This window comes from Geotrypetes seraphini, chromosome 15 (assembly GCF_902459505.1).
Source record: "Geotrypetes seraphini chromosome 15, aGeoSer1.1, whole genome shotgun sequence".
In the NCBI taxonomy this organism is placed as follows: Eukaryota; Metazoa; Chordata; class Amphibia; order Gymnophiona; family Dermophiidae; genus Geotrypetes; species Geotrypetes seraphini.
In genome coordinates, this window is record NC_047098.1 from 47,113,468 (window position 1) to 47,140,506 (window position 27,039).

A 27,039-nucleotide genomic window follows, 5' to 3' on the forward strand; every position below is an offset into this window, starting at 1 on the left:
TCTGAAAATACTGGATGAAAACTTAAAATATTACAATGTTTATATATAATCTTTTGTATATATGATGTTTTACTTGAGAATGGTAGAACACACGTAATTCTCGAATTTATTTGATTAGATTTATTTTTAGGTAACATAAGCCAATCACGATTGGTATTACTAGCTCTCTTATGAGCAGTTCTAATACACTGATCAGGATAACCCCTATCATGATAACATTGACTCATAACAACTGCTTGAGATCTATATTCAGCTGGAGAGGAACATAATCGTTTCAATCTAAGAAATTGACTATTAGGGATACTATCTTTAAGTTGTTTAGGGTGGAAACTTTTGTAATGAAGTATGGAATTCCTGTCGGTACATTTTCTATGAATGGTTGAATAAAATTGACCCAATATTAAAGAGATATGAATATCTAGAAAACTAATACTAGATCTATCTATATTGGCACTGAATTGAATATTATGGTCACATTCATTAAGATAACGTACAAACTGGTTAAGTTCCACTTCAGAACCCTTCCAAATAAAAATAATATCCTCGATGAATCTTTTCCCTGATCCCTGATAATGACATCATTATACGCGAGTGCCTTCCACCTGGGTTCAAAATCATCTCTCAGCCCAGAAGCAAGGGAAGAGGGGGAGGGTTAGCCTTCCACCTGGGTTCAAAATCATCTCTCAGCCCAGAAGCAAGGGAAGAGGGGGAGGATTAGCCCTCATTGTTAGAGACTCATTTGAATCCACCACCTTAGCTTCAAACTCCTCAACGGATCTTGAAATCCTTTCCTATAAACTCTGGTCAGACCAGTTAGAAGATGGCTTAATTATCACGCTTTTCTACATTCCCCCCAGGAAATGGTCCACTGTTAAGGACACCTTCGTTGAATTCCTTCTTACTAACTCAATTGCAGGTCCCTACAACCTACTGACAGGCGATCTGAACATCCATCTTGAACAGGCAGAGTAGGGCGCCACCAAAGAACTACTAACCTTCATTACTTCCCTAGACTTCCTTATGCCACCCCCAGAAAGGACCCACCAAAAAGGACACCAACTAGACCTAGTAACCTTTTCTTCCAAAGAACTAGCCCATCCCAAAATACTCTGGCACCAACTCACCTGGACTGATTGATTCTTTATGGTCGGACCACCGATTATGCAACTTCCAACTTAGCTGGCAAGCCAGTCATTCCCCAACCAAGCCCAAGGAGGCAAAAAGCAATAGGAAAATGATAGCCACCAGAGGCTTGATAAATCCAGTAGAATTCTGGTCACACTATGATATTACTTCTACCTCTGACTCCGATTCCCTCTCAGTAGACTCCTGGACCAATATGAGCATGCAGATACTAAACATAATGGCCCCCATCAAATTAAGAAAAACAAGAACCAAAAACCTGGATGGCTGGTTTGACGCCGAGCTAGGATCAGTGAAACGGGAGCTTCATAAACTTGAAAGACAATGGCTGAAATCAGGAGATAGCAAAGGGAGAGCAAACTGGAGACTCAAACTAAAAGAATACGAAAAACTAATAATTACAAAACGCACTAATTTTTATGCGCAAAAAATCATTTCTCCCAACACCAACATAGAAACCTCTTTAAATTAGTTAGCAATCTCTACGATATTCAGGCCTTTTCCCGCCCCACCACAGACTCCCCACCATCGGCCGATGCTCAGGCTGCATTCTTCAACAACAAAATCAACCTCCTAAGATCCAACCTATCTATCATCACATACAACCACTGGAACTACCCAGTAACTCAACACATAGTCGAACCTCGGGTAGACATGTCCTGGAACAAATTTTCTACCCCCACCTGGCAACAATTCTGCAAATTCTACTCAAAATACGTTGATTCCTATTGCAGAGCAGACTGTTGCCCACCAAACATCATGAAAGCCGCCCAGTCACCTTCAAAGCCAAGGTACACAATTGGCTCTCTTCTCTTTTACTATCAGGCACTTTTCCCGAGGAGTTAGGTCAGATCTTAATCACACCAATTGTAAAAAATCCCAAAGAATCTATGAAGCTGACATCGAAATACAGACCCATTGCGAGCATTCCCTTTTTTGTTAAGCTGATGGAAGGTTTGGTAAACCAGAAATTAGTAACATACCTGGACAAACACAACATATTACATGACAACCAATCAGGTTTTCGATCTGGGTTCAGCACGGAAACAGTTATTGCTTCATTGCTAGATTCCCTCCTGATCTTATTCAGCCAAGGCACAAGCGCACTAATCCTGCAGATAGACTTGATTAGCGCCTTTGATTTAGTCGATCATACCATCCTAATTGACTGTTTGGAGTCAATTGGTCTCTCTGGCAATATGTTAAAATGGTTTCAAGGTTTCTTGACTACATGTTTGTACCAAGTCTACAGCGATAACAATCTATCCACCAGCTGGGTAAACCCTTGCAGAGTCCCGCAGGGCTCCCCCCTATCCCCCACTTTATTCAACATTTACCTAGCCCCTTTGGGGAATCTACTGCAAAGCTTAAAAGTCAAATTTTATATCTATGCTGACGACATCACCATAATTCTTCCCCTAACAAGCCTGACTTCTGAGTCCAAGAATCACCTGGCATTAACTTTAAAGCAAATTGAATCATGGATGGCCGAATTCAAACTCAAACTCAACTCATAAAAAACCAAATTCTTCCTGGCGAGTCCGAATGACAAAATAAAAGATACTTCAATTTCCTTAAACGGTCAACACAGCTTCAGGAAAGGGAAGTCATGCTTGACAAATTTACTACAATTCTTTGAAACAGTAAACAAACAGATTGATAACGAGAAACCAGTGGGCATAATATACTTGGATTTCCAGAAAGCATTTGACAAAGTCCCACACGAAAGACTTCTCAGGAAATTACAAAACCACGGAATAGAGGGAGACATACTAAGGTGGATAGGCAAATGGCTGGAAAACAGAATGCAGAGGGTGGGCTTAAATGGGAATTTCTCAGACTGGAAAAAAGTGACTAGTGGTGTGCCCCAGGGCTCAGTTCTTGGGCCCATCCTATTTAATATTTTCATCAACGACCTAGAAGACGGAACGTCCAGTGAGGTCATCAAGTTTGCAGACGACATGAAGTTATGTCGAGCAATCGGATCACAAAAAGATAGCGAGGAACTACAGAGAGATTTGAGCCAGTTAGAGAAATGGGCAGAGAAATGGCAGATGAAGTTTAATGTGGAAAAATGCAAGGTAATGCATTTGGGCAGAAAGAACAAGGATCACAAGTATAGAATGTCAGGTGCAACTCTGGGTAAGAGCGAACAAGAAAAGGATCTGGGGGTACTGATAGATAAGACCCTGAAACCGTCGGCACAATGTGCGGCAGCGGCAAAGAAAGCAAATAGAATGTTGGGCATGATAAAGAAGGGAATCACTAGTAGATCAGAGAGGGTCATAATGCCGCTGTATAGAGCAATGGTCAGACCACACTTGAAATACTGTATCCAACACTGGTCTCCCTACCTAAAGAAGGATATAAAACTGCTTGAGAGGGTGCAGAGGCGAGCAACGAAGCTAGTTAAAGGTATGGAAAACTTGAACTACAAAGAACGACTTAAAAAACTGGGACTATTCTCCCTTGAGAAGAGGAGACTGCGAGGGGATCTGATTGAGACTTTTAAGATAATAAAAGGAATCGACAAGATAGAGCAGGATAAAAAGTTATTTACGATGTCAAATGTGACCAGGACAAGAGGTCATGGACTGAAGCTGAGGGGGGACAAGCCCAGGACAAACGCCAGGAAGTTCTGCTTCACACAGCGAGTGGTGGACACCTGGAACGCTTTCCCGGTAGAGGTTGCTGCGGAACCCACAATTCTTGGTTTTAAGAGCAAGTTAGATGCACATCTCCTCGAAAGACGCATAGAAGGATACGGGTGACAGTTCTTGGTTTTAAGGGCAAGTTAGATGCACATCTCCTCGAAAGATGCATAGAAGGATATGGGTGACTAACCTTTTATTTGCCAGGTTACACCTGGCTGGGCCGCTGCGTGAGTGTATCACTGGACTAGATGGACCTAAGGTCTGATCCGGAGATGGCAGTTCTTATGTTCTTATGTTTTCCTATTGCTGACACCATAAAAATTCTGGGAGTGACGCTGGACCGCTACCTTACTCTTGATGTTCACACTGAGTTACTGGTTAGAAAAGGCTTCTCGGCACTGTGGAAACTAAGAACCATCAGAAAGTACTTTGATGCAGCATCATTCTGTTCACTGGTGCAATCTTCCATTTTAAGCTTGCTAGACTATTGCAATATCATTTATCTAGGGTCCTTCAAGAAAACCATCCAAAGACTCTGAATCATACAAAATTCGGCAGTTCGACTGATTTTTGGTATAAAAAAAAATGGGAATATATAACCCCCTTCTACCAAAAACTTCACTGGCTGCCCCTGGAAGCAAGAGTGTTGTTCAAATTTGCCTGTCTATGTTTCAAATCCATTCAAGATCTGGCCCCCATTTACCTGGTTTCCCACTTCAACTTGGACTGTTCCACCAGGCCTACTCGCAGGGTACATATGTTTAGCCACCCAACAATAAAGGCCTGCCGATACAAGAGATATCTGGGCAGATCTCTTGCTTTCCAGGCAGGCCACAGGGCAACATCATTAAGCACGCCTCATCCTATGTTAACTTTAGAAAACTAGTTAAAGCAAACCTCTTCAATCGATTTGTAACCAAGAACGCTTCCTACACGTACTCGTTGCCTCTAATCTATGCTTATCACTTGACTTACACCCACTCTACTTGTAACTGTCCTTCTCCATTTGTACTCGACGATGTCTTTGTAATTTCTTTTCGCTGATTGTCTAGCTCTTCTTGTTGTAAACCGCCTCGAACTACCATGGCTTTGGCGGTATGTAAGAATAAAATTATTATTATTAGTCAGGGAACCTCAGGTCTCTGTCTTGGGATTTCTTCTTTTTCCCATCTATACTCATTCCCTTGGTGCTCTGATCACCCATGGTTTTCAGTATCACCTTTATGCTGATGACTCGCAGATCTATCTTTCTACTCCAGAAATTTCTACAGGAGTCAAGGCCTAAGTCTCAGCCTGCTTGTCTAACTTTGCTACCTGGATGTGTCACCACCATTTAAAAGTGATCATGGCTATGACAAAGCTGCTTATCTTTCCTGCTAACCCTACCTCACCTTTCCTCTTCCCCCATTCTCTATTTCTGTGGATAGTACTCTCATGCTCCCTGTGTCTTTAGCTTGTAACCTCAGGATCATCTTTGACTACTCTCTCTCTTTTCTCTGCAAACAGACCACTAAAGACCACTTCATCTATAGCAGGAGTGTCAAAGTCTTTCCTCGAGGGCCGCAATCCAGTTGGGTTTTCAAGATTTCCCCATGAGAACTGTTTGCATGCACTGCTTTCATTGTATGCTTCCAATTCTTCGAGGCCCCAACTCCTCTCTCCAGGTCACCGCTTCCGGACCCTGAGAAGTCAGCTATTTTCATTACCTCCTCCAAGTCTCCATATTCTTTGGATTGTCATTTCTCCAGAGAGGCTTCACCTTTGTTCTCCACTCGAGGCATCTCGAGGTCATTGAGCCCTTCTCAAGGCAAGGCCTTGGCGGATCAGCTGATGATCTGGAAATTCAGTTCGATGCTGGTTCTAAATTCTCTAAAGAGTATTTTGAGGTCATGCATATCCCTCGACCTCCTGCAGAGTCACTTAAGCTTCCTCTTAACAAGCTTTTATCTCAAGCTTTCAAACGTCTGGAGACTCCTTATGCTATACCTGCTCTTTCAGGCAAATTGGCCTCGAGGCATAGATCTCTACACTGCAACGGGTTTGAGAATTCACAATTATCTCCCCAATCCCTCCTTATGGAGTCCTTTTTGTAAGAAACCCATCATTCCAAGGTCTGTGCTACTGTTCCTTCTGGAAAGAAGGATAAGACTATGTACAAGTTTGGCCGCCATCTATATCAAGTTCCTTATTGATCTTCTTCCAGGTTTTCTGAAGAACCTGGATTTACTTAGACATTTTGAGCTCTAAGACATCACTACTACTCTGTCACAACTCGGATTGCATTTTCTCCAGTCATCTTATGATGCCTTTAAACTGTTGGCTAGGGCTACTGTTTTTTCTGTAGCACTGCACCTCTTGGCCTTACTTCGCACCATTGCCATGGATCCTAATCTTCAGGACCGTTTGGCTAACATTCCTTGTCAAGGCAATGGCCTCTTTGATGAATCCATAGAGGCTGCAACTAAGAAGTTTTCAGATTATGAAAAATCTTTTGCTTCCATTGTCACACCAAAGCCAAAGTCAGCTCCTACAAAACCTTCATGCCCTACTACGGTTTTCCAGAGCCGTTATGCTCCAAAGCGGCTCCTTACACTCGAGCCCCTTCCAAGGAACCGAAGCAACAGAAACCTCAGCCTTCTGCTGCACCTATGGCTTTGCAGCTTTTTTGACTGTCTAACAGAGCATAACGATCTTCAGGAACCTCAAGCTCTGCTTCGTCTCCGTGCTATCGAGGAAGTTCCCCTGGAACTGCAGAGCAGGGGATTTTACTCCTGTTACTTTCTAGTTCCGAAGAAGACAGGCGATCTTAGACCCCTTTTTAAATATAGATCAGAATGATTGGTTATGTTCTCTTTATCTCAAGGAGGTTTCTACTCACACCCCTTCCATCCGACCTCCCGTCAGTATTTCAGATTTCGGGTGGAGTATCTGCATTATCAATACAGAGTGCTACCCTTTGGCCTGGATTCATCTCCCAGAGCATTCACCAGGTGCCTGGTGGTGGTAGCAGCAGCTCTAAGGAACCATAGTCTCCAGGTGTTTCCCTACCTAAACGACTGGCTCATCAAAGATTCAACATCTCAAGGGGTTATTGTACCGACCCAACGGACTATGTGGTTCCTAGAGATTAGGATTTGAAATCAACTTTCCTAAATCCCAACTTCAGCCCTCTCAGAATCTACAGTTCATCGGAGCTGTTCTGGACACTATTCAATTCAGAGCTTTCCTTCCGCAACAACGTCTGGAAGCTCTCCTTCAACTCTGTCATGCAGTGTCTTCCTGCTCTTCAATCTCGGCGAGACACATGATGGTACTACTAGGTCACATGGCCTCCACAGTACACGTAACTTCTTTTGCCAGCCTTCACCTCAGAATTCCTCAGTGGACCCTAACATCTCAGTGGACGCAGGTTTGCAACCCACTTTCTCAACACATTGCAGTCACTCCTTCATTGAGACAGTCTCTCCGCTGATGGATGCTCTCTTCCAATCTCTCCAGAGGATTGCTGTTTCAAACGCCCCCTCATCAGAAGGTCCTCACAACAGATTCCTTGACCTATGCTTGGGGAGCTCATCTCGATGGTCTCCGTACTCAGGGCCACTGGACCAGTACGGATCGTCAGTGTCACTTCAATCTGTTGGAACTCAGAGCGATTTTCAAGGCTCTCAAAGCTTTTCACCATCTTCTTCACGACCAGTTAGTCCTCATTCGGACAGACAACCAAGTCGCCATGTATTATGTCAACAAACAGGGAAGGACGGGATCTTCCTCCCTTTGTCAAGAAGCTCTGAAGGTTTGGGACTTGACAATCCGCCACACCACCTTCCTCAAAGCTGTCTACATCCAAGGGGTGAAAAATTGCTTGGCGGACAACTTGAGTCGTCTTCTGCAGCCTCATGAATGGACACTCCATTCCTCGCCTCTACATCACATTTTTTCACAGTGGGGAATGCCTCAGATAGATCTCTTTGCAGCTCCCCACAACCACTGCCTCAGTTCTGCTCCAGGATCTATTCTCCTCATCGCCTCGAGGCAGATGCTTTTCTTCTGGAATGGACGAATCTCTTCCTGTATGTATACCCTCCATTCCCTCTCATTCTCAAGACTCTTGTCAAGTTGAAGAACGTCCATGCCACCATGATTCTGATTGCTCCTCAGGGGCCGAGACAACCTTGGTACTCCCTTCCCCTTCAACTCAGCAGCAGGGAGCCATACCTTCTACCAGTTTTTTCCATCTCTGCTTACACAGAGTCAGAGATCTCTGCTTCATCCCAACCTGCAGTTTCTACACCTGACAGCTTGGTACCTCTCAACATAACTCCTCTTCAGTTTTCTCAATCTATGAGAGACATTTTAGAGGCTTCTAGGAAGCCTACCACTAGACAATGCTATCGCCAAAAATGGACTAGATTTTCAACCAGGATGGTAACAACAGTAAGGATGGACAGCTTGGAATCACTATGAATTAAGCTACAAGGGGGAACTGGAGCAGACATCAAATTGGGACTGTACTATCGCCCACCTGGACAACCGGAATCAATCGACCAGGATCTGGAGGCTGAGCTGAGGCAGGAATGCAAAAGCGGAAGTGTGGTGGTGATGGGGGACTTCAACTACCCTGGGATAGACTGGAGCATTGGGCACTCAATCTGCACGAGGGAGACCAAATTCCTGGAGGCTATGAGGGACTGTTTCATGGAACAGCTGGTCACGGAACCAACGCGGGGAGATGCTACTCTTGACCTAATCCTCAACAGGCTGGGGGGACCCGCAAAGGAGATGGCGGTGCTAGCGCCGCTAGGAAACAGCGACCACAACATGATCCAGTGCAAGCTAGAGAATGGAGCATCAATGGTGATAAGAACCATAACGACAGCACTCAATTTCAGAAAAGGGAACTACGATGCCATGAGGAAAATGGTGGGAATAAAACTCAGCGGCAACTCAGGGAAGATGGAGACCGTAGAAAAAGCCTGGTCCCTATTCAAGGGCACGGTACATGAGGCACAGAACCTGTATGTCCCCAGGTTCAGGAAAGGGTGCAAAAAGAATCAAACAAAAAACCCAGTGTGGATAACAAATGCAGTGAAAAAGGCGGTAAGTGACAAGAAAGCATCGTTCAGAAAATGGAAAAAGGACCAAACAGAGGACAACCAGAAGGAACACAAAAGACACCAAAGGGAATGTTAGAGTGATTAGGAAAGCAAAAAGAGAATATGAGGAGAGACTGGCGGGGGAAGCAACAAATTTCAAATCATTCTTCAGGTATGTAAAGGGGAAGCAACCGGCCAGGGAAGAAGTGGGACCATTGGACGATGGAGACAAGAAGGGAGTGGTAAAGGAGGAAAAGGAGTTCGCTGATAGGTTAAATAAGTTCTTCTCGTCGGTCTTCACGAGAGAAGACACATCCAATATTCCAAAACCCGAGGAGATCATAAATGGTGATCAGGATGAAAGCTGGTCCAACTAGAAGTAAGACAAGAGGATGTCCTCAGACAGATTGACAGACTAAAGAGCGACAAATCACCGGGTCCGGACGGCATCCACCCAAGGGTACTCAAAGAGCTAAGGAATGAAATAGCGGAACCACTTCGCCAAATATGTAACTTATCCTTAAAAACTGGGGAGATTCCAGAGGACTGGAAAATAGCAAATGTCACACCCATCTATAAGAAGGTTCAAGAGGTGACCCAGGAAACTACAGGCCAGTGAGCTTGACCTCAGTTCCGGGAAAGATGATGGAAGCACTGGTTAAGGAAAGCATCTGTGAACACATGGAAAACAATGGACAGCTGAAGGCGAGCCAGCACGGCTTCTGCAAGGGAAGGTCGTGCCTCACGAACTTACTGTACTTCTTTGAGGGAATAAACCGCCAGATGGATAAAGGGGAATCCATAGACATCATTTACTTTGACTTCCAAAAAGCCTTTGACAAGGTACCCCACGAACGGCTGCTTAAGAAGCTGTGGAACCACGGGGTGCAAGGGGATGTCCACTGATGGATCAATAACTGGCTGGCGGGCAGGAAACAGAGAGTTGGAATAAAGGGCCATTACTCAGACTGGCTATGGCTCACGAGCAGAGTTCCACGGGGATCGGTTCTGGGACCGCTCCTGTTCAATATATTCATTAACAACCTGGAGGCGGGAACAAAATGTGAGGTTATAAAATTTGCAGATGACACCAAACTCTGCAGCAGGGTTGGAACCATGGAAGACTGCGAGGACCTGCAAAAGGACCTAACAATACTGGAGGAGTGGGCAAAAAGGTGGCAGATGAGCTTTAACTTAGAGAAATGCAAGCTACAAAATGGGGGAATCACTGCTAGGGGTAAGTAACCTTGAAAGAGACCTGGGGGTGATGGTAGACAAAACAATGAAGGCATCGGCACAATGCGCGACGGCCTCAAGGAAAGCAAACAAAATGTTGGGTATCATTAAGAAGGGTATCACGGCCAGGACGAAGGAAGTCATCATGCCACTGTATCGTGCAATGGTGCGCCCGCCTCTGGAGTACTGTGTCCAGTACTGGTCGCCGTACCTCAAGAAGGACATGGCAGTTCTTGAGGGAGTCCAGAGAACAACGACTAAACTAATAAAGGGTATGGAAAACTTCGCATATGCTGACAGGTTGAAAAAGCTGGGGCTATTCTCCCTGGAAAAGCGGAGACTTAGAGGAAACATGATAGAAACCTTCAAAATCCTGAAGGGCATTGAAGAGGTAGACAGGGACAGATTCTTCACACTGTGGGGAACCACATGTACTAGGGGACACTTGGAGAAATTAAAAGGGGACAGGTTTAGAACAAACGCTAGGAAGTTCTTTTTTTACCCAGAGGGTGGTGGACACATGGAACACGCTTCCAGAGGCCGTGATAAGCCAGAGGACACTACAGGGCTTCAAAGAAGGTTTGGATAGGTTCCTAGAGGATAAGGGGATTGAGGAGTACAGATAGGAGTTGAGGTAGGTTATAGGAATAGTCAGGGACCACTGCACAGGTGATAGGCCTGATGGGCCGCCGCAGGAGCAGACCGCTGGGTGGGATGGACCTCTGGTCTGACCCAGCGGAGGCAACTTCTTATGTTCTTATGTTCTACGTGGTGTTTTTCTCACGATAAGGAGCCTTAATATTCCTCCTTATCTTCTGTTTTAGACTACCTTTTGCACTTATCCATCTCAGACCTCAAGCCTACATCGATCCGAGTCCATCTCAGTGCAATTGCTGCTTTCCATCAGCCTATTGAAGGAAAACCCCTTTCTGTTCTTGCGGTGGTTTCCAGATTCATGAAAGGACTTTTCAATGTCAAACCTCCTCTCAAACTGCCTCCAGTGGTTTGGGACCTCAATGTTGTTCTTACTCAATTGATGAAGCCTCCATTTGATCCAATGTCTATGGCTCATCTGAAGTATCTCACTTGGACAGTGGTGTTTCTCGTTGCCCTCACTTCTGCTTGAAGAGTCAGTGAGCTGCAAGTTTTAGTTGCTGATCCACCTTTCACTGTGTTCCATCATGACAAGGTGATTCTCCATACTCAAGTTTCAAGTTTCAAGTTTTATTAATTTTGATATACCAACCATCAAGTTAATATCTGGCTGGTTAACAATATGTTTAAAAGAAAGAGAAACTAATCAGAACGAAAAAAAAAAAAAAAAAAGAGGCATTGTGTATATACATATAACATCACAAGACGAACTAGACCGTGAGGATAAGAGGGAAGGGAGGGTGAAGTTACATATTTGAGAAGAAAATGGAGATAGTGGGGTAAGGATAAAACATAATGGAGAGGGGCGCTTTAAAGAAAGCGGTTATTGTTGGTAAATAGAGAAGATGGCTCTAATTGAAAGCAAAGGCATCGCGAAATAAAAACGTTTTTAAATTTATCTTAAATTTATCAAGTCGTGATTCGTCGCGAAGTTGCTGTGGCAGGGAATTCCAGAGGGTAGGGGCAGTTACTGCAAAATTTACTCTACGTGTATTGTAGAAGTCTTTGATAGTGGGGATAAATAGAAGTTTTTGATCGGTTGATCTTAGAGTGCGTGAAGAGCAGTAGGGAATGAGAAGTTTGTCAAGGAATGAGGGCAAATGAGAGAGCTTTATTTTGAAGGATAGTAAGATAATTTTAAAGGTGATGCGGTGAGTAATAGGGAGCCAGTGTGCTTCTTTTAGAAGAGGGGTAACATGGTCGTATCTGCCTACTTTATGGATAAGTTTTATTGCAGTATTTTGTATTAGTTGTAAACGACGAATTTCTTTTTGGGGAAGGCCATTTAGAAGAGATTTACAGTAATCGAGATGAGAAATTACTAATGAATGTATCAGGATAGTAATTGAATTAGTTTCAAGGATGGAAGAAAGGGATCGGATGATGCGTAATTTATAAAAACAAATTTTAACCACTGAACTTATGTGATCATGAAAGGTAAGGTCTCTATCAATGATTACCCCTAAAAGTTTTATCTTCGTGTCCATTTGGATTGGTGTAGATTTAATAGAGATGTTGTCCAGTAGAAATTCTGCGGATTTGATAGGAAGTAACAAACTTCGGGATTTGTCTAAATTGAGGGAAAGCTTGTTTGTGTACAACCAGTCATATATGATGTTTAATTTGTTATTAATGTCTTTGATGTCTGAAGTGTTTGAAGTATTGATTGGGTGAAGGAGTTGTATGTCATCGGCGTAAGCAAAAATAGTAAATCCGATGGATTGAGCTAATGTGAGAAGAGGAGATAAGAAAATATTAAATAGAAGTGGGGATAGAATAGAACCTTGAGGGACACCATAGGAGTGAGTTGTGGCTGCGGAAGAAGTATTGTTTATATGTACTATATTGTAATGTTCATTAAAGAAGGATATAAACCATAAGAGAGCTGAACCTGAAATACCGCATTCTTTAAGTCTGTTGATCAGAAGAGAGTGATCGATGGTGTCAAAAGCAGCTGCTAAATCTAGAGAAATAAGAACCACAGATTTTTGATGATCATGATAATATTGAATGGTAGAAGTCAGACCTAATAGAGATAGTTCTGTAGAATGGGATGAGCGGAATCCTGTTTGACATGGATGTAGAGCATGGGTTTTTTCGATAAATTCAGAGAGTTGGGAATGAATGATTTTTTCTGTTAATTTAGAAATTGTGAGTAGATTAGCGATGGGACGGTAATTTTTGGGTAATGAGGGATCTAAATTGTATTGTTTGAGTTTGGGAAAAATAAGGGCTGTTTTCCATGCTGTTGGTACGGTATGATCAGAGAAAGATTTGGAAATCATTGCTGAGATGAATGGGCCAAAGAAAGAAAAAAATTTTTTGAGAATGGAGGGTGGGAGACTTTCCGTAGAATTGTTGGGTGTGTTTAATGATTGTAAGATAAGATGAAGATTAGTTAAGGATGGCATTTTGAAGTTTGAGAGGGTACTGAAGGAAAGTTGTGAAGAGTCGTTGGAGTTTTGAGAAGAGGAATCGAGAGATAAAGGTCCAAGATTAGATCTAATATTTTTAATTTTATTGTCAAAGAACTGTGAGAGATCGTCAGCATTAGGTTGGGTAGAGGGAGGTAGGATTTTTTTCTTGGAGTATTTAGAAAGTGATTGGGCTATATTAAAGAGATTTGAAGAGTTACGAGTAGACGTAATCAATTTTGAATAATATTCTTTTTTTGTTTGTTGTATAGTTTTTTTGTACTGAAAAGCTTTTTCTTTGTATGTAATGAACAAATTATTGAGTCGAGATGTGCGCCATTTGTTTTCAATAGAACGAAGTTGTCTACGGAGTAAAGCGAGATTTTGGTTGAACCAAGGTTGTTGTTTTTTATGAAGTTGTTTAGAGTTTGGGTGTATTTCAACTTGGGGTGCCAAGGAGTCTAATAGAGATTTGGTGGAGGTTTCCCAAACTGAAAACTGTTCTAACATAGAAAGAGTAGAGAAGTCTTCAATATTTAAATCAAAGGAGGCTTGGATTGAAGATTGCGTTATATCAGTGGTCTTACGGGTATAGTAATTATTTTGTTGTTGTGTTTGATTGATTAATGCTGGGAAATCTTGGTGCCAAGTAATCAAGGTGTGATCAGACCATGGCATAGTATAGAATTGGAAGTTTTGGAGGAGATGTTTGTTCAGTGTGGGACAAAGAACCATATCTAGAGTGTTTCCTGCAAGATGTAATGTAATGTAATGTAATTTATTTCTTATATACCGCTACATCCGTTAGGTTCTAAGCGGTTTACAGAAAATATACATTAAGATTAGAAATAAGAAAGGTACTTGAAAAATTCCCTTACTGTCCCGAAGGCTCACAATCTAACTAAAGTACCTGGAGGGTAATAGAGAAGTGAAAAGTAGAGTTAGAGGAAAAATAAAAATAAAATAAACATTTTAACAAGACAGCATTGATCTAAATACTTTGGAAGGTAGAAGAGAGGAGAGAAAGGAATAGAAGCAGAAGGGGGAGCCGTTGAACAGTAGAATTCTGGAGAAATTTAAATGATAGAAATAGAACAAAACAAAGACAAAAGGCAAAACAATAGATAAGATTAAAGATAAATCATAAGCTGGAAAGAAAAATAAAATAAAACTTTGTCTTCAATCCACGGTTTCAAGATGGGTAGGCATTGAGAAAAGGGGAGATAGTGATAGGTCGGAGATCAGTGTTAAAAATTCAGATGTATTAGGATGATTAGGGGAGTTAAAATGAATGTTAAAGTCTCCTAATATTATGGAATTAGGGTAAGCAATATTAAAATCTGTTATGGTAGAGGTAGATAAGAAGGAAATTAAAGGAAAGAGAATATTTTATAGTGAATTGAAGAATTTCAATGTGAGAGTATGTAGTTTGGTTGGAGAAATTTGGTTGGAGGGAAATGGAATTATGATAAATAACAGCTAGGCCGCCTCCTTTTTTATTTTGACGGGGTTGGAAAATTACCTTATAGTTTAGCGGGCAGGCTTGGGTTATGTAAGCCTCCTCTCCTTCCGTTAACCAGATTTCGGTGAGACATAGAATTTGTAAGTGGTGTTGAATAATGGTATCATGAATTAGATGGTGTTTACTTTTTATAGATCGGACATTTATCAGACCTATTTGGAGTTTAGTTAAAATATTATGAGTGATGGAATGATGAATATCAAGATTGGTAGTAATAGGAATATAGTGTCTTGCTTTAGTTTCTGTTAGTGTGGGGGAGAGATTTTTCCTTGGAGGTCTATGGCCCCATATGGTAGGAATAGAGGCCATTGGTTTGGGATTATGTGTTTGTAGAAAGGAGGAATTATTTTTAAATGTAGTATGAGGTAAAGAAAGAGAGGATGTAAGACAGTAGGAGAATAGTAGGATTTTAAGAGAGAGAGAGAGATTGTAATATGTTCTAGTGCATAAGATAGTAAGAAGAACAGAAAATAGGGCAAGAAGAAGCTGCATGAAGGAGCGCATAAAGGAGCAGGACCTGCGCGCGCCGCAAAGCAGTCAAATATATAGAAGACTCTACCGGTGGAGGTATGTGGGCGGAGTCGCCGGCGCCGCTGCTTTGCGGCGGCGTTCCTGTTGAAGGGTAAGAGAGCCTGTTGAAATCAGAAAGGGTAGACATTAGAGATTAGTGAGAGGTTAAGGAAAGTAGAAAAGAGTGAGTATATTAATATTAAATGAGGTACAATCATAAAACTTATTCCTACCTAAAGTGGTTTCGGAATTTCATCTCAACCAATCCATTATTCTTCCAGTTTTTTTCCAAAGCCTCATTCTCATCCTGTAGAATCAGCTCTTCATTCTCTGGACTGTAAACGTGCTTTGGCCTTCTATTTGGAACGCACCAAACCGCACAGAACTGCTCCTCAACTTTTTGTCTCCTTCGATCCAAATAAGTTAGGACATCCTATCTCTAAGCGTACCATCTCCAACTGGATGGCTGCTTGTATCTCTTTCTGCTATTCCCAGGCTGGATTACCCCTAAAGAGTAGAGTCACAGCCCATAAAGTCAGAGCAATGGCAGCTTCGGTAGCTTTCCTCAGATCTACACCTATTGAAGAAATTTGCAAGGCTGCTACTTGGTCCTTGGTTCATACTTTCACTTCTCACTATTGTCTGAATGTTTTCTCCAGACGGGATGGCCATTTTGGCCAGAGAGTATTACCAAATTTATTCTCCTAAGTTGCCAACACTCCCACCATCCCATCCTGGTTAGCTTGGAGGTCACCCATATGTGAGAATAGGCTGCCTGCTTGTCCTGGGATAAAGCACAGTTACTTATCGTAACAGGTGTTATCCAGGGACAGCAGGCAGCTATTCTCACAACCCACCCACCTCCCCTGGTTGGCTTCTCTGCTAGCTATCTGAACTGAGGAGATGCGCCCTGTGCTGGGCGGGAAGGCACTCGCGTATGCGCTATGCATATGCGCTATGCAGCTGACTCAAAACTTCTAGTTTCTACAAGCAAGTCTGCTTGCGAGGTTTCCACATCGGGGCTCCGTCGGGGACGTCACCCATATGTGAGAATAGCTGCCTGCTGTCCCTGGATAACACCTGTTACGGTAAGTAATTGTGCTTTCTTGCAACCTGAGTCTGTTTTTGGTTGCAAAAGAAATTCTCGATGATTAAAATAGGCCCTTTTATAGGCATTATGAACAATTTTTTTAGGATACCCTCTTTTTACAAGTCTATCATACAGATCTTTAGATTTTTGCTTATATTTCTCAAGAGATGAACAAATCTTGTGTATCTGCAAAAATTGAGAAAAAGGAAGACTATTTTTTAAGGTAGAAGGATTACAACTAGAAAAATGCAAAAGTGAATTACAGTTCATTACCTTTCTAAAGACACTGGTGAGAGGTTTATCTCGTATCTGTATTTATATATCTAGGAAAGTGATAACTGAAGTACTATAGGTTAAAGTGAAATCAACATTATTGTGATATGCATTTAGATCACGTGTAAAACACAAGGCCTACGGGACGAATCCGGCCCATCTGGCCATTTTATGTGGCCTACGGCAATGCTCCCGAACTTCCCGTTCTCACAGCCCAGCATGTCTTCCTTCCCGCACTGGTCTGATGTTGCTGTCATGCTGAAAAATCTGCCTGCCTCGGCAGCAATTCAGCAATGTTGTCCGCGGCTTTCCATCTGCTGTGGTCCATCCAGGCAGAAACAGGAAGTTGCGCATCATTGGAGACAGACTACAGCAAATGGAAAGCAGGAAGGGGAGCTGTGGACAATGTTGCTGAATCATTGCCGAGACCGGCAGAGTTTTTCAGCTTAACGGTGACATCGGACTGGTGCGGAAGAGAAAACATGCTGGGCTGTGAGGAGAGAGAAACCGGCGCGGGAGGGAAGACATGCTGGGCTGTGTAGAGAGAGGGTCCGGCGCAGGAGGGAAGACATGATGGGCTGTGGGGAGAGAGAGATATGAAAGGAGACAGGTTAGACCTGGGGTGGTGTGGAGGAATAGGGAAAAAGATACTGGAAGAGAGAACTGTTGGGAAGAGAAAGGGAGAAATGGTGGACTTGGGGGGAGGGAGGGAGGCAGGCAGACAGGGAGCATCAAGGGGGGAGGGAAGAAGAACAACAGAAAAGAGAGGATTCAAATGTTGGACCAAGGGGAGAGAGGAGGAGAAATGTGGTAATGGGGAGTAGATAGAAGGAAATAGGAGGCTGGGAAAGGAGTGAGATGGGAAATGGGAGAGCTAGGGACTGAGAGGAGATGGAGAATTAAGAGGTAGCTGAAAATTTAAAAAGAAGGGTGAGAAAGAGGGCAAGATTAGAGTGGACAGAGGCAAAAAAGAAAAGAAAAAATTAAGAAAGCTGAATGGGAAAAATCAATATGTTGGAGACAGGCATAAGCAGGGAATGGAACAAGAGAGAAGAGGAGGAAAAAACGGACAGCAGACATTGGAAAGAAAATTAGTAGAAGATAGACAAAAAGCAGAAAGAGAAACTTGGACCAAGATGATGGAAAAGCAAAATGACCAGACAACAAAAAGTAGAAAAAATAATTTTATTTTCTATTTTGTGATTACAATAGGTCAGATTTGAAATGTGTATCCTGTCAGAGCTGGTGTTAGGCAGTAAGCATGAACTAGGACCTAAAGAGAGGAAAAGTATTTTTTCATTTATTTTGTTTATACCACAGAGCTGGCGTGGGATTGGAGAGGTTGTATCCCTATACTTCTACTAAAACTAAGTATCTTAATAAAAAATTCAGCCCGCCACTTAGCCTGTGTTTTAGATTTCGGACCCTTATGTGATATGAGTTTGACACCCCTGATTTAGATATTCAATAAATGTCTGTAAGTTCCTTTCTCCGAAGTAATTTGAAAAATCTAAATGCTTCTTTTGAAGCAAGCCCTACTCTAATGTATTTCCCCTTCTCCACTTGCCTCCCTTTTATTTAGATGTATTTACTAACTTACCCTCCCTTTTATTTTTATTCTCCACTTGCCTCCGTTTTATTTTTATCTAGATGTATTTACTAACTTACCCTCCCTCTGCCTCCATCTCGTCTCGTGTATGTCAGTTTGATTCTGCCCCCGTACTTTTTAACTCTAGATAAGATATATCTTTTATTTTGACATTTTATTTTTAAATCTTTTTATTGTAAAACGTTTAGATACCTGACTGATAAACTGTATATCAAAAATAAAGAAACTTGAAACATATAAAAAGACATCATCAATAAACCTGACCCAAAGAGATATCCTTATTATATTTAGTAGAATAAATCCACTTCTGCTCGAAGTAGGCCATGAATAGATTAGCTATAGATGGAGCCATCGTAATATCCATTGCAACCCCTGAAGTCTGTTGATTATAGCTCATTCTCAAAAAGAAAAAAAACCTCTTTCATTGCTAATGTTGCCAGATGTAAAATTAAATTCTGTTGAAACTGTGTGAGGATGTGGTCTAAGTTCTAGAAAATTTTCCATTGTAGATAATGTCTCATCTTGTGGAATAATGATATATAAAGACTAAACTCTTTGGTAATTCATATGCAACTCTTACAACATCTCTTATGCTATTTCTGTAAACTTTTATGTAATTTCTGAAAACTTTTATGTAATCCGCCTTGAACCACAAGGTATTGGCGGAATAGAAATCACTAATGTAATGTAATGTAACATCCAGTGTGGCTATTATCATCCCTTATTGGGGGTTCACGTTGTGCTAATTTTCTTAGAAAATCGGTGGTTTCTTTAATATATGAGGTTTGTGCAGAAATTTATCCATATACTGTAACTTGATAAAGCCTCTATTGGTGACGCTGTGCTCGAGACAATAGGTCTACCCAGGGGGTTTTCAAGTGACTTGTGAATTTTGGGTAATAAATAAAATACTGGAATTTTTGGATATAGCACATCAAGAATTTATATTCCCTTTTTGTTAAAAACCCCATCTTTAAAGTTTTTTTAGTCATCTCCTGCACTAACATTTGCAGCCTCCTAGTGGGATTTGTGTCCAGCTTCTCGTATTCACCACTACAGAGTTGACGCTTTGCTTCTTTCATATACGTTGTTCTATCAAGTAGCACAATTGCATCACCCTTATCTGCATGTCAGATAACCAGATTGGTGTGTTTCATTCTGTGCTGATCAAGCATTACAAAAATTTTGAAATGACCGTCCATATTAGTGGCATAGCTACGGTGGGGGGGTGGGGATGGCATTGGTGGCTTGGGCTCTCCCACTTGGGCCTCTTTAGAACTTTAGATGTCTTTTACCTTTGCTGGTGGGGATGCTGAGGCCCCACCTGTCAAATAAATACATTGCTTCTGCTTCCTTAATGCAGAAGTCATTGCCATGTGCAAGAAGTCCCAGCATCGGCATCTGAAGGCACACCTCTGACTTTTGCTTTAAGGAAGCAGCTCTAAGGAGAGGGAAACAGTAGTACTGTATTTATTTGGCTGATGGGGCCTTGGCATCCCACCAGCCAGCAAGAGTATGTTTGCTCCATCCTCTTCCTCCTCCTCTCCCCTTGCCCACCTCTGGGTGCCCCCCAAATTGGAACTATGTCTCTGCTCCATATAGCACTTTGGATGATGACTTCTATATTGCTTTAGTACCTTCGTTCTTCCTTTAGTTCCGCTATTTCCTGCTTCAATTGCCCCTCTCTCTAGGTTAGCTTCAATAGCTTTGACTTCTGAGCCAGCTGATATTATTACTGCTGTCTTTCTTGGCTATTATATTATAGTATATGTGCTGTATTCTTTCTATGAGCTCCATTACTTTGTCATTTGAAATACTAAGAGTTTCAGGATTATAGGATACCCTTAAGGGATGAATCACCAAGAACTAGTTTCTTTCTCCGTCTCCATCATCTTGTTGATGGACATAACTCACAAGTTCTGGACTCATCTGTTGAATATAAAGGAAAGAAAAATCTTAGGTAAGACATAGTTTTCTGTTTTTGTCAAAACCTAAACACAAAACAAAAAATTTCTGGATGTCATCCAAATAGATATACTGGCTCAAACCTCATTGTCTAATAATTATTGCCAGAGGCTGAATTAAACGTGTTAAAAAGAATGGGTTAAAATGGGGAGCCCCGTGGAACTCTCTTACTCCAGAGTAATATAGTTTAGCTCATACTCCATGGTTAACAGTATCAAACATGGTTGATAAATCAAGAAGGACTAAAAGTCCTGATTTTTCTTGATATATTCAAACCCACATATCGTCCAATGGTAAAACAAAAGCTATGTCTGTACTATAGTTGGGACTGGAACCCTAATTACTGTATTTAATTTCAGTATTTATATCCTTCTTTTATTATCAAGGTATCTAAGTTTCAAGTTTATTTAGTTCTTGATAAATCGCCTATTTCAAATTCTCTAGGCGATGTACATAATATAATAAAACAACTTTAAACATAATATAATAAAATGCAAGTACAGTGGTGCCTCACACAACGAACTTAATTGGTTCCAGGAGCAAGTTTGTTATGCGAAAAGTTCGTTATGTGAAACGCGTTTTCCCATAACAATACATGTTAAAAAAAATAATTCGTTCTGTAGCATAAAATATGCTAAGATGACATAAAAAAAGATAAATTTTTTGTTATTATTTTTATTTAGATACATCTAAAAACATACCGTATTTGCCGGCGTATAAGACGACTTTTCAGTACCTTAAAATCCTCCCCAAAGTCGGGGGTCGTCTTATACGCTGGGTACTGTTTACATGCCCTTACTTTACATGCCCTAACATCTCCTTCTTTACCTCCTTACGGTGCTTACGGTAAGTCCTCCTGGCCCTGGCGACCCCCCCCCCCTAGTTGTTCGGGCCAGGAGGGAGCCTAAATCCTCCTGGCCACGGCGACCCCCTAACCCCACCCCGCACTACATTACGGGCAGGAGGGATCCCAGGCCCTCCTGCCCTCGATGCAAACCCCCCTCCCCCCAACGACCGCCCCCCCAAGAACCTCCGACCGCCCCCCCAGCCGACCCGCGACCCCCCTGGCCGACCCCCACGACACCCCCACCCCCCTTCCCCGTACCTTTCTGTATTTGGCCGGACAGACGGGAGCCAAACCCGCCTGTCCGGCAGGCAGCCAACGATGGAATGAGGCCGGATTGGCCCATCCGTCCCAAAGCTCCGCCTACTGGTGGGGCCTAAGGCGCCTGGGCCAATCAGAATAGGCCCGGGAGCCTTAGGTCCCTCCTGGGGGCAGGGCCTGAGGCACATGGTCGGGTTGGGCCCATGTGCCTCAGGCCCTGCCCCCAGGAGGGACCTAAGGCTCCCGGGCCTATTCTGATTGGCCCAGGCGCCTTAGGCCCCACCAGTAGGCGGAGCTTTGGGACGGATGGGCCAATCCGGCCTCATTCCATCGTTGGCTGCCTGCCGGACAGGCGGGTTTGGCTCCCGTCTGTCCGGCCAACTACAAAAAGGTACGGGGAAGGGGGGTGGGGGTGTCGTGGGGGTCGGCCAGGGGGGTCGCAGGTCGGCTGGGGGGGCGGTCGGAGGTTCTGGGGGGGGGCGGTCGTTGGGGGGAGGGGGTTTTGCGTCGAGGGCAGGAGGGCCTGGGATCCCTCCTGCCCGTAATGTAGTGCAGGGTGGGGTTAGGGGGTCGCCATGGCCAGGAGGACTTGGGCTCCCTCCTGGCCCGATATTGTCGGGGAGTTGGGGAATCGGCGGGGCAAGAGGGCTTGGGCTCCTTTTTGCCCCGATCGTGTCGGGGAGTCGGGGGGGCAAGAGGGAGCCAGGCGGAGAGAGGGCAGTTAAGCGCAGTGCCTGCGCGGAAGGATGCAGCTCAGGCGACTTCGTTGTGTGAAACGAAGTTCGTTGTAGGGAGCAAGACATAAAGTTCGTTGTGCGCAGCGTTCGCTGTGCGAGGCGTTCGTTATGCGAGGCACCACTGTAGTAACTAACATGAAAAAAAGAGGAAAGGAGGTAAAGTTACAATAAGGGCACAGGAAAAAAAAGGGAAAAACAAAAGGTAGGGTAAATAATTTCAAGGCACACTTTGTGGATATTAATTAAAACAAAATAGATAAGTTTAGAATCTTTAAAGATCATAAGCATCCTTAAACAAATAAGTTTTTAAGAGGTTTTTAAAAGCTGAAATGTCTTGTTCTGATCTAATGTATTGGGGAAGGGAGTTCCACCATTGTGGACCTGCGACAGTGAACATATCTGCTCTTCTTGTTCCGATGATTTTTAAAGAAGGGTTACAGATCCTATCATAAATAGGATTATATCATAGATTTCTAATTAAGCAAAAATATTTGCTAAAAAGATAAATTTTTAAAGCTTTTCGAAACAAATCTATTACATCTGTCTTCTAAAGAAAATCCTGAAGCTGCTTAGTAACACACCATAACCTTTGCCTATACTGATAAATTTGAAATCAGGGTTCCATGTTTGTTAAACTTAAATATTCTGCTCATCGCAATAAAATTCTGAGTGGCTTACAATCTAAACCAGACAATAATGGAAAAGGAGCCTAAGATCTAACCCATGTTTATTTAGCAGCAGTTTTTCTTGGGCTTTTTCCAACATTGAGAGAACTTCCTCCAATCTGAAAGTGGTCTGTCAGTCTTTTAATGTATTTTTTTAATAATTTAAATATTGTGAAATTTTTTGCTTCCTCTCTTTTCCATCCTTTTTTTTTTTTTTAATTTATTTATTTATTATTTTCAACTTAAATTTCAAGTATTTCACTTGTACAGAAAGCAAGAATAGGATAGATATCAAATACAAAGCAATATAAATCTTAAATTAAACAAATATACTATTTATGCTCAAGTCCACAATTAGGATCCAAGAATTATTGAAAATTGGCGAAATTATCTAAAAAGAAAATTGTAAAAGAAATTGAGAACTATAGCACTGAGATGAGGTCACAATATCCTAAATATAGGGCTCAAAGATTGTTAACATTCAGGCGAGACATAGCCACAAAGTTTGTCAATTGTGATGGTTCAAAAAACACATATTTAAGAGTACGGTGATATACAATACATTTACACGGATGTCTCAAATAAAAAGTTGCTCCCAAAGATAAAACCCCAGGTTTCAATAGAAGAAATTCACGGCGACGCCTTTGCGTCTCCCGTGCCAAATCTGGGAACATTTGTATTTTATAACCAAGAAAGCTTTTTTGTCTATTTTTAAAGAAAAGTTTTAACAACCATGTTTTATCAATTGACAAAGCTAAAGTAATAATCATGGTGGCTGGTGATGCTAAATCCTTCTCAGATGTTTCTAAGATCTGCGATATATTTGGAAGTTCTTGATCTGAGGGTTTTTCTTTTAGTTGTTGATTTTGTTCTTTATCAGGCAAATAATAAACCCGTGAAAATGGTGGTAATGAATCTTCGGGTATCTCTAAGTTCTCTACTAGATATCTCTTTAGCATTTCTCTAGGTGTTACTAACTCGAGTCTTGGAAAGTTAATTAACCTTAAGTTATTACTGCGTGAATTGTTCTCGAGCATTTCAGTCTTCTTCCTTAGGTTAATATTATCTTTAACTAAAGCCTCTTGAACTTGTTTCAATGATACAATTTCTTTTTCCATTTTTTGAACAGATAAATTAGAAATATTCGTTTCTTTCCTTAAATCCTTCAATTCTTTATCATGTTCCTTAATTTTCCCTTCAATTTGTTGGAGTGTAGGAGTAATTTTTTTAACAAAACCAGCCAATAAGTCCCAGATAGAGTCTAAAGTCACTTCTGCAGGTTTAATCAGTTCAATTGAGGTTTGTGTAGGTGTAGAGTGCTCACCGTTCTGAAGTCCTTCGGGGAGTGTCTTCAGCCCTTCCCCCTCATGTTGAGATGATATTCCCCCAGGTACCTCCATAGGGGCCCTGGAAAAGTGGGCCCCAGTCTCCAAGCTCTCCAGTAACTCTTCCCTTGCCTCTGGAGAGGAGAAAACCAATGAATCCGGGGTTTCCCCGCCCCTGGGAGAGCTGGTCGTCTGGGGTTGCGGGGGCGGTGCCCTAACGTCGGGGCTCAGTGTAGTATCGGGCCCAGGAACATTCTTTTCCATCCTTTATGGATTGTTTGATTATGAATTGTTATTAATTTTGTTTTGGGCAGTAATTGCATTTGCAAAACTTATTTTTTCTAATTGAATTTGTGGTAAAGCCATCAATATGTTTTGTAAGTTGTCAAGTTCTACTATTTGTACAAATTTGATTGTATAGCTGGATTAAATTAAAATGTAAAGATTCTATTTAAAGACCTAGAATTTCCAGAAATCTTGATGTGATCCACAAAAAGTTGTTTTGGGATAAATTACTTTTGACTTCTTTGCTGAGGAAGCAAAAATAATCCTCCTGGACTGCAGACTCAAAAGTCATGTTTCTTACTAAGTAATTTTGAAAAAATTAAAAACAAACTTCTAAAGAAATTTATACTTGCTATGACTGTAACCTACTTGATTTCTATAGCTAGCTTTTATTTATAAAGAATGCCTCTTAGAAAATATGAAAAGTCATAATTCAATATATTGCAATGTATGAGACCCCACACTTGCTAGAATTTCAAGTCTGCCATAACCCAAGAGCATGTCATAGCCTCAATAAACAGCAGAATGATAGTTACTATAGAAATGTCTATTGGTGGCAGAGAGAATCAGAGAAAGCTTCCCTTTCATCTCTGTCAGCAAAATGAGTTTTGTTCTGCCTGGTAGTGCTGCCCGATTCACGATTCGAATTGATTCACCGATTCACTTCGGGTGAATCGATATACCCCACCCAAAAATCAGCCTCCCGATTCATTGACTGACCTTCCCCCTCGCCCCTAAAGCAGGAGCGGCAGCTCTGCCTCTTGCTGGCCTGCCGTTCCTGCTTTAGAGGGCGAGTGGGGAGGGTCAGTCGGGAAGTGGCTTCCCCGCAGCAATTTACCTAAATTCAGTCGCCTGCCCTGCAGAAGAAGATCGCTGGCTCTAGCGATCTTTGTAAGCTGCCATAAGTCGTCCGAGTTGTCTTCTCTCTGTCGCGGTCCTGCCCCTTCTCGGCAGAGAGAAGACAACTCGGATGGCGTATGGCAGCTTACAAAGATCGCTAGAGGCAGCAATCTTCTGCAGGGCAGGCTGCTGAATTTAGATAAGTTGAACACGCAGGCCTTCCGGGGGGAGAGGGGGTGTATTTCTTCGGGGGGGGGGGGGGGTGTAGTCCTTCGGGGGGGTTCAGCCTTCTGGGCGGGGTACAGGCCTTCTGGGGGAGGTGCAGCCTTCCAGGGTGGGTACAGGCCTTCGGGGGGAGGTGCAGCCTTCCAGGGGGGGTACAGGCCTTCGGGGGGGGGAGGGTTGCAGCCTTCCAGGGGGGGTACAAGCCTTTGGGGGGGAGGTTCAGCCTTCCAGGGGGGGTACAGTCCTTCGGGGGGGACAGGCTGGCCTTCAGGGGTGGGGTGTAGGCCTTCAGGGGGGGACATACAGACCTTCAGGGGTGGGCTGTAGGCATTCGGGAGGGACATGCAGGCCTTCAGGGTGGGGTGTAGGCATTCAGGGGGACAGGCTGGCCTTCAGGGGGGACAGGCTGGCCTTCAGGGGGGACAGGCTGGCCTTCAGGGGGGACAGACTGGACTTCAGGGGTGGGGTGCAGACATTCAGGATAGGGGGCCCTGGTGTAGAAGTACACAGGGGGAGGGAGGGAAGGGGGGTTTCAAAGAGACGTGCATATGCCGGACTTTGGGGGGAAGAAATAATGGGTCTAAAAATAGAGGAGAGGGAGATAAATGGTGGACAATGGGATTTAGGGATGAAAGGAACAGAAAGGGAGAGATGGTGGACCCTGGGGTGGTGGGGAAGGAGGGAGAGATGCTGGATGAAAGGGTAGTTGAGAAAAGGTGGATCTTTGGATGGAGACAAAAAAAAGGAAAGATGCCAGACCTCCGGGAAAGGGAAGGGAAACGGAAGGGGAGGGCAGAGATGGAAGATATATGATTAGCACAGAGAAAGAAGAAAGAAGGAGCAAGCAAGTTATCAGAAGACAACCAGAGCCTGGGACCAACAAGATTTGAATAATGACCAGACAACAAAAGGTAGAAAAACTAATTTTATTTTCTGTTTTGTGATTACAATATGTCAGATTTGAAACGTGTATCATGCCAGAGCTGGTGTTAGACCGCAAATGTGAGCTAAGATTTAACAGATAGAGGAAAAGTCTTTTTTGTTTGTTTATTTTGTTTACATCACGGCGCCAGTGTGGTTAGGAGAGGGCAAAGTGGGTGAAGAGGCTATAAAAGGGGTGAAGAAGCTATAAAATAAACCCACCAGGATGTTTTAAAAAAACACCCAATTGGGCAGGAAAATCGAATCGAAAAATCGATTCAATAGGCTGAATCGAATTGAAATTTTTTCCCCTGAATGGGGCAGCACTACTGCCTGGAAAGAATGGAGGCGCTAAAAGGAAAATAAAAAAGTGAGGAAATACTTCAGAGAAGTTAATGATATTATTAAATGACCTAATCCCTGGCTCTCTTGGTTTTAGGCATCTTCTTCATCACTGTTTTCAGGCTTTGATGGATCATGGAGTGAAAGTGGCCTCTGTGTTGGCTTATTCATTTAGCAGGCGATGCTCATACATTGCAGAATCTGACTCCCAAGTAAAAGAAAAGGCAATTCAGATTGGGTTTGTACTAGGTAAGTGATGATGGAATGCTGTGAGGATAGAACTTAAATCAAATAAAGTCTTTATTTAGAAATAATACTTGAGTTGTTCTGAAGTGTTACTAGAGTCCAACTTTTAATTCTTATGTCAGATTAAGACCCTTTTTTCTTTTCTCTACTTTGATTCTCTCTTGACGACTTCTCTTGAGTTTTAA

The 27,039-nt window shown here is 42.6% G+C and overlaps 1 protein-coding gene across 3 annotated transcripts in view; it reads left to right on the plus strand.

The window, feature by feature from the left end:
* Positions 1-27,039, plus strand: part of APPBP2 (amyloid beta precursor protein binding protein 2) — a 143,509-nt gene that overhangs the window by 51,914 nt on the left and 64,556 nt on the right. For all 3 annotated transcript variants that reach the window (XM_033921878.1, XM_033921881.1, XM_033921882.1), the window contains exon 3: positions 26,706-26,857. In XM_033921878.1, the coding sequence (XP_033777769.1) occupies positions 26,706-26,857 (152 nt within the window). The remainder of the gene's footprint in view (positions 1-26,705; positions 26,858-27,039) is intronic.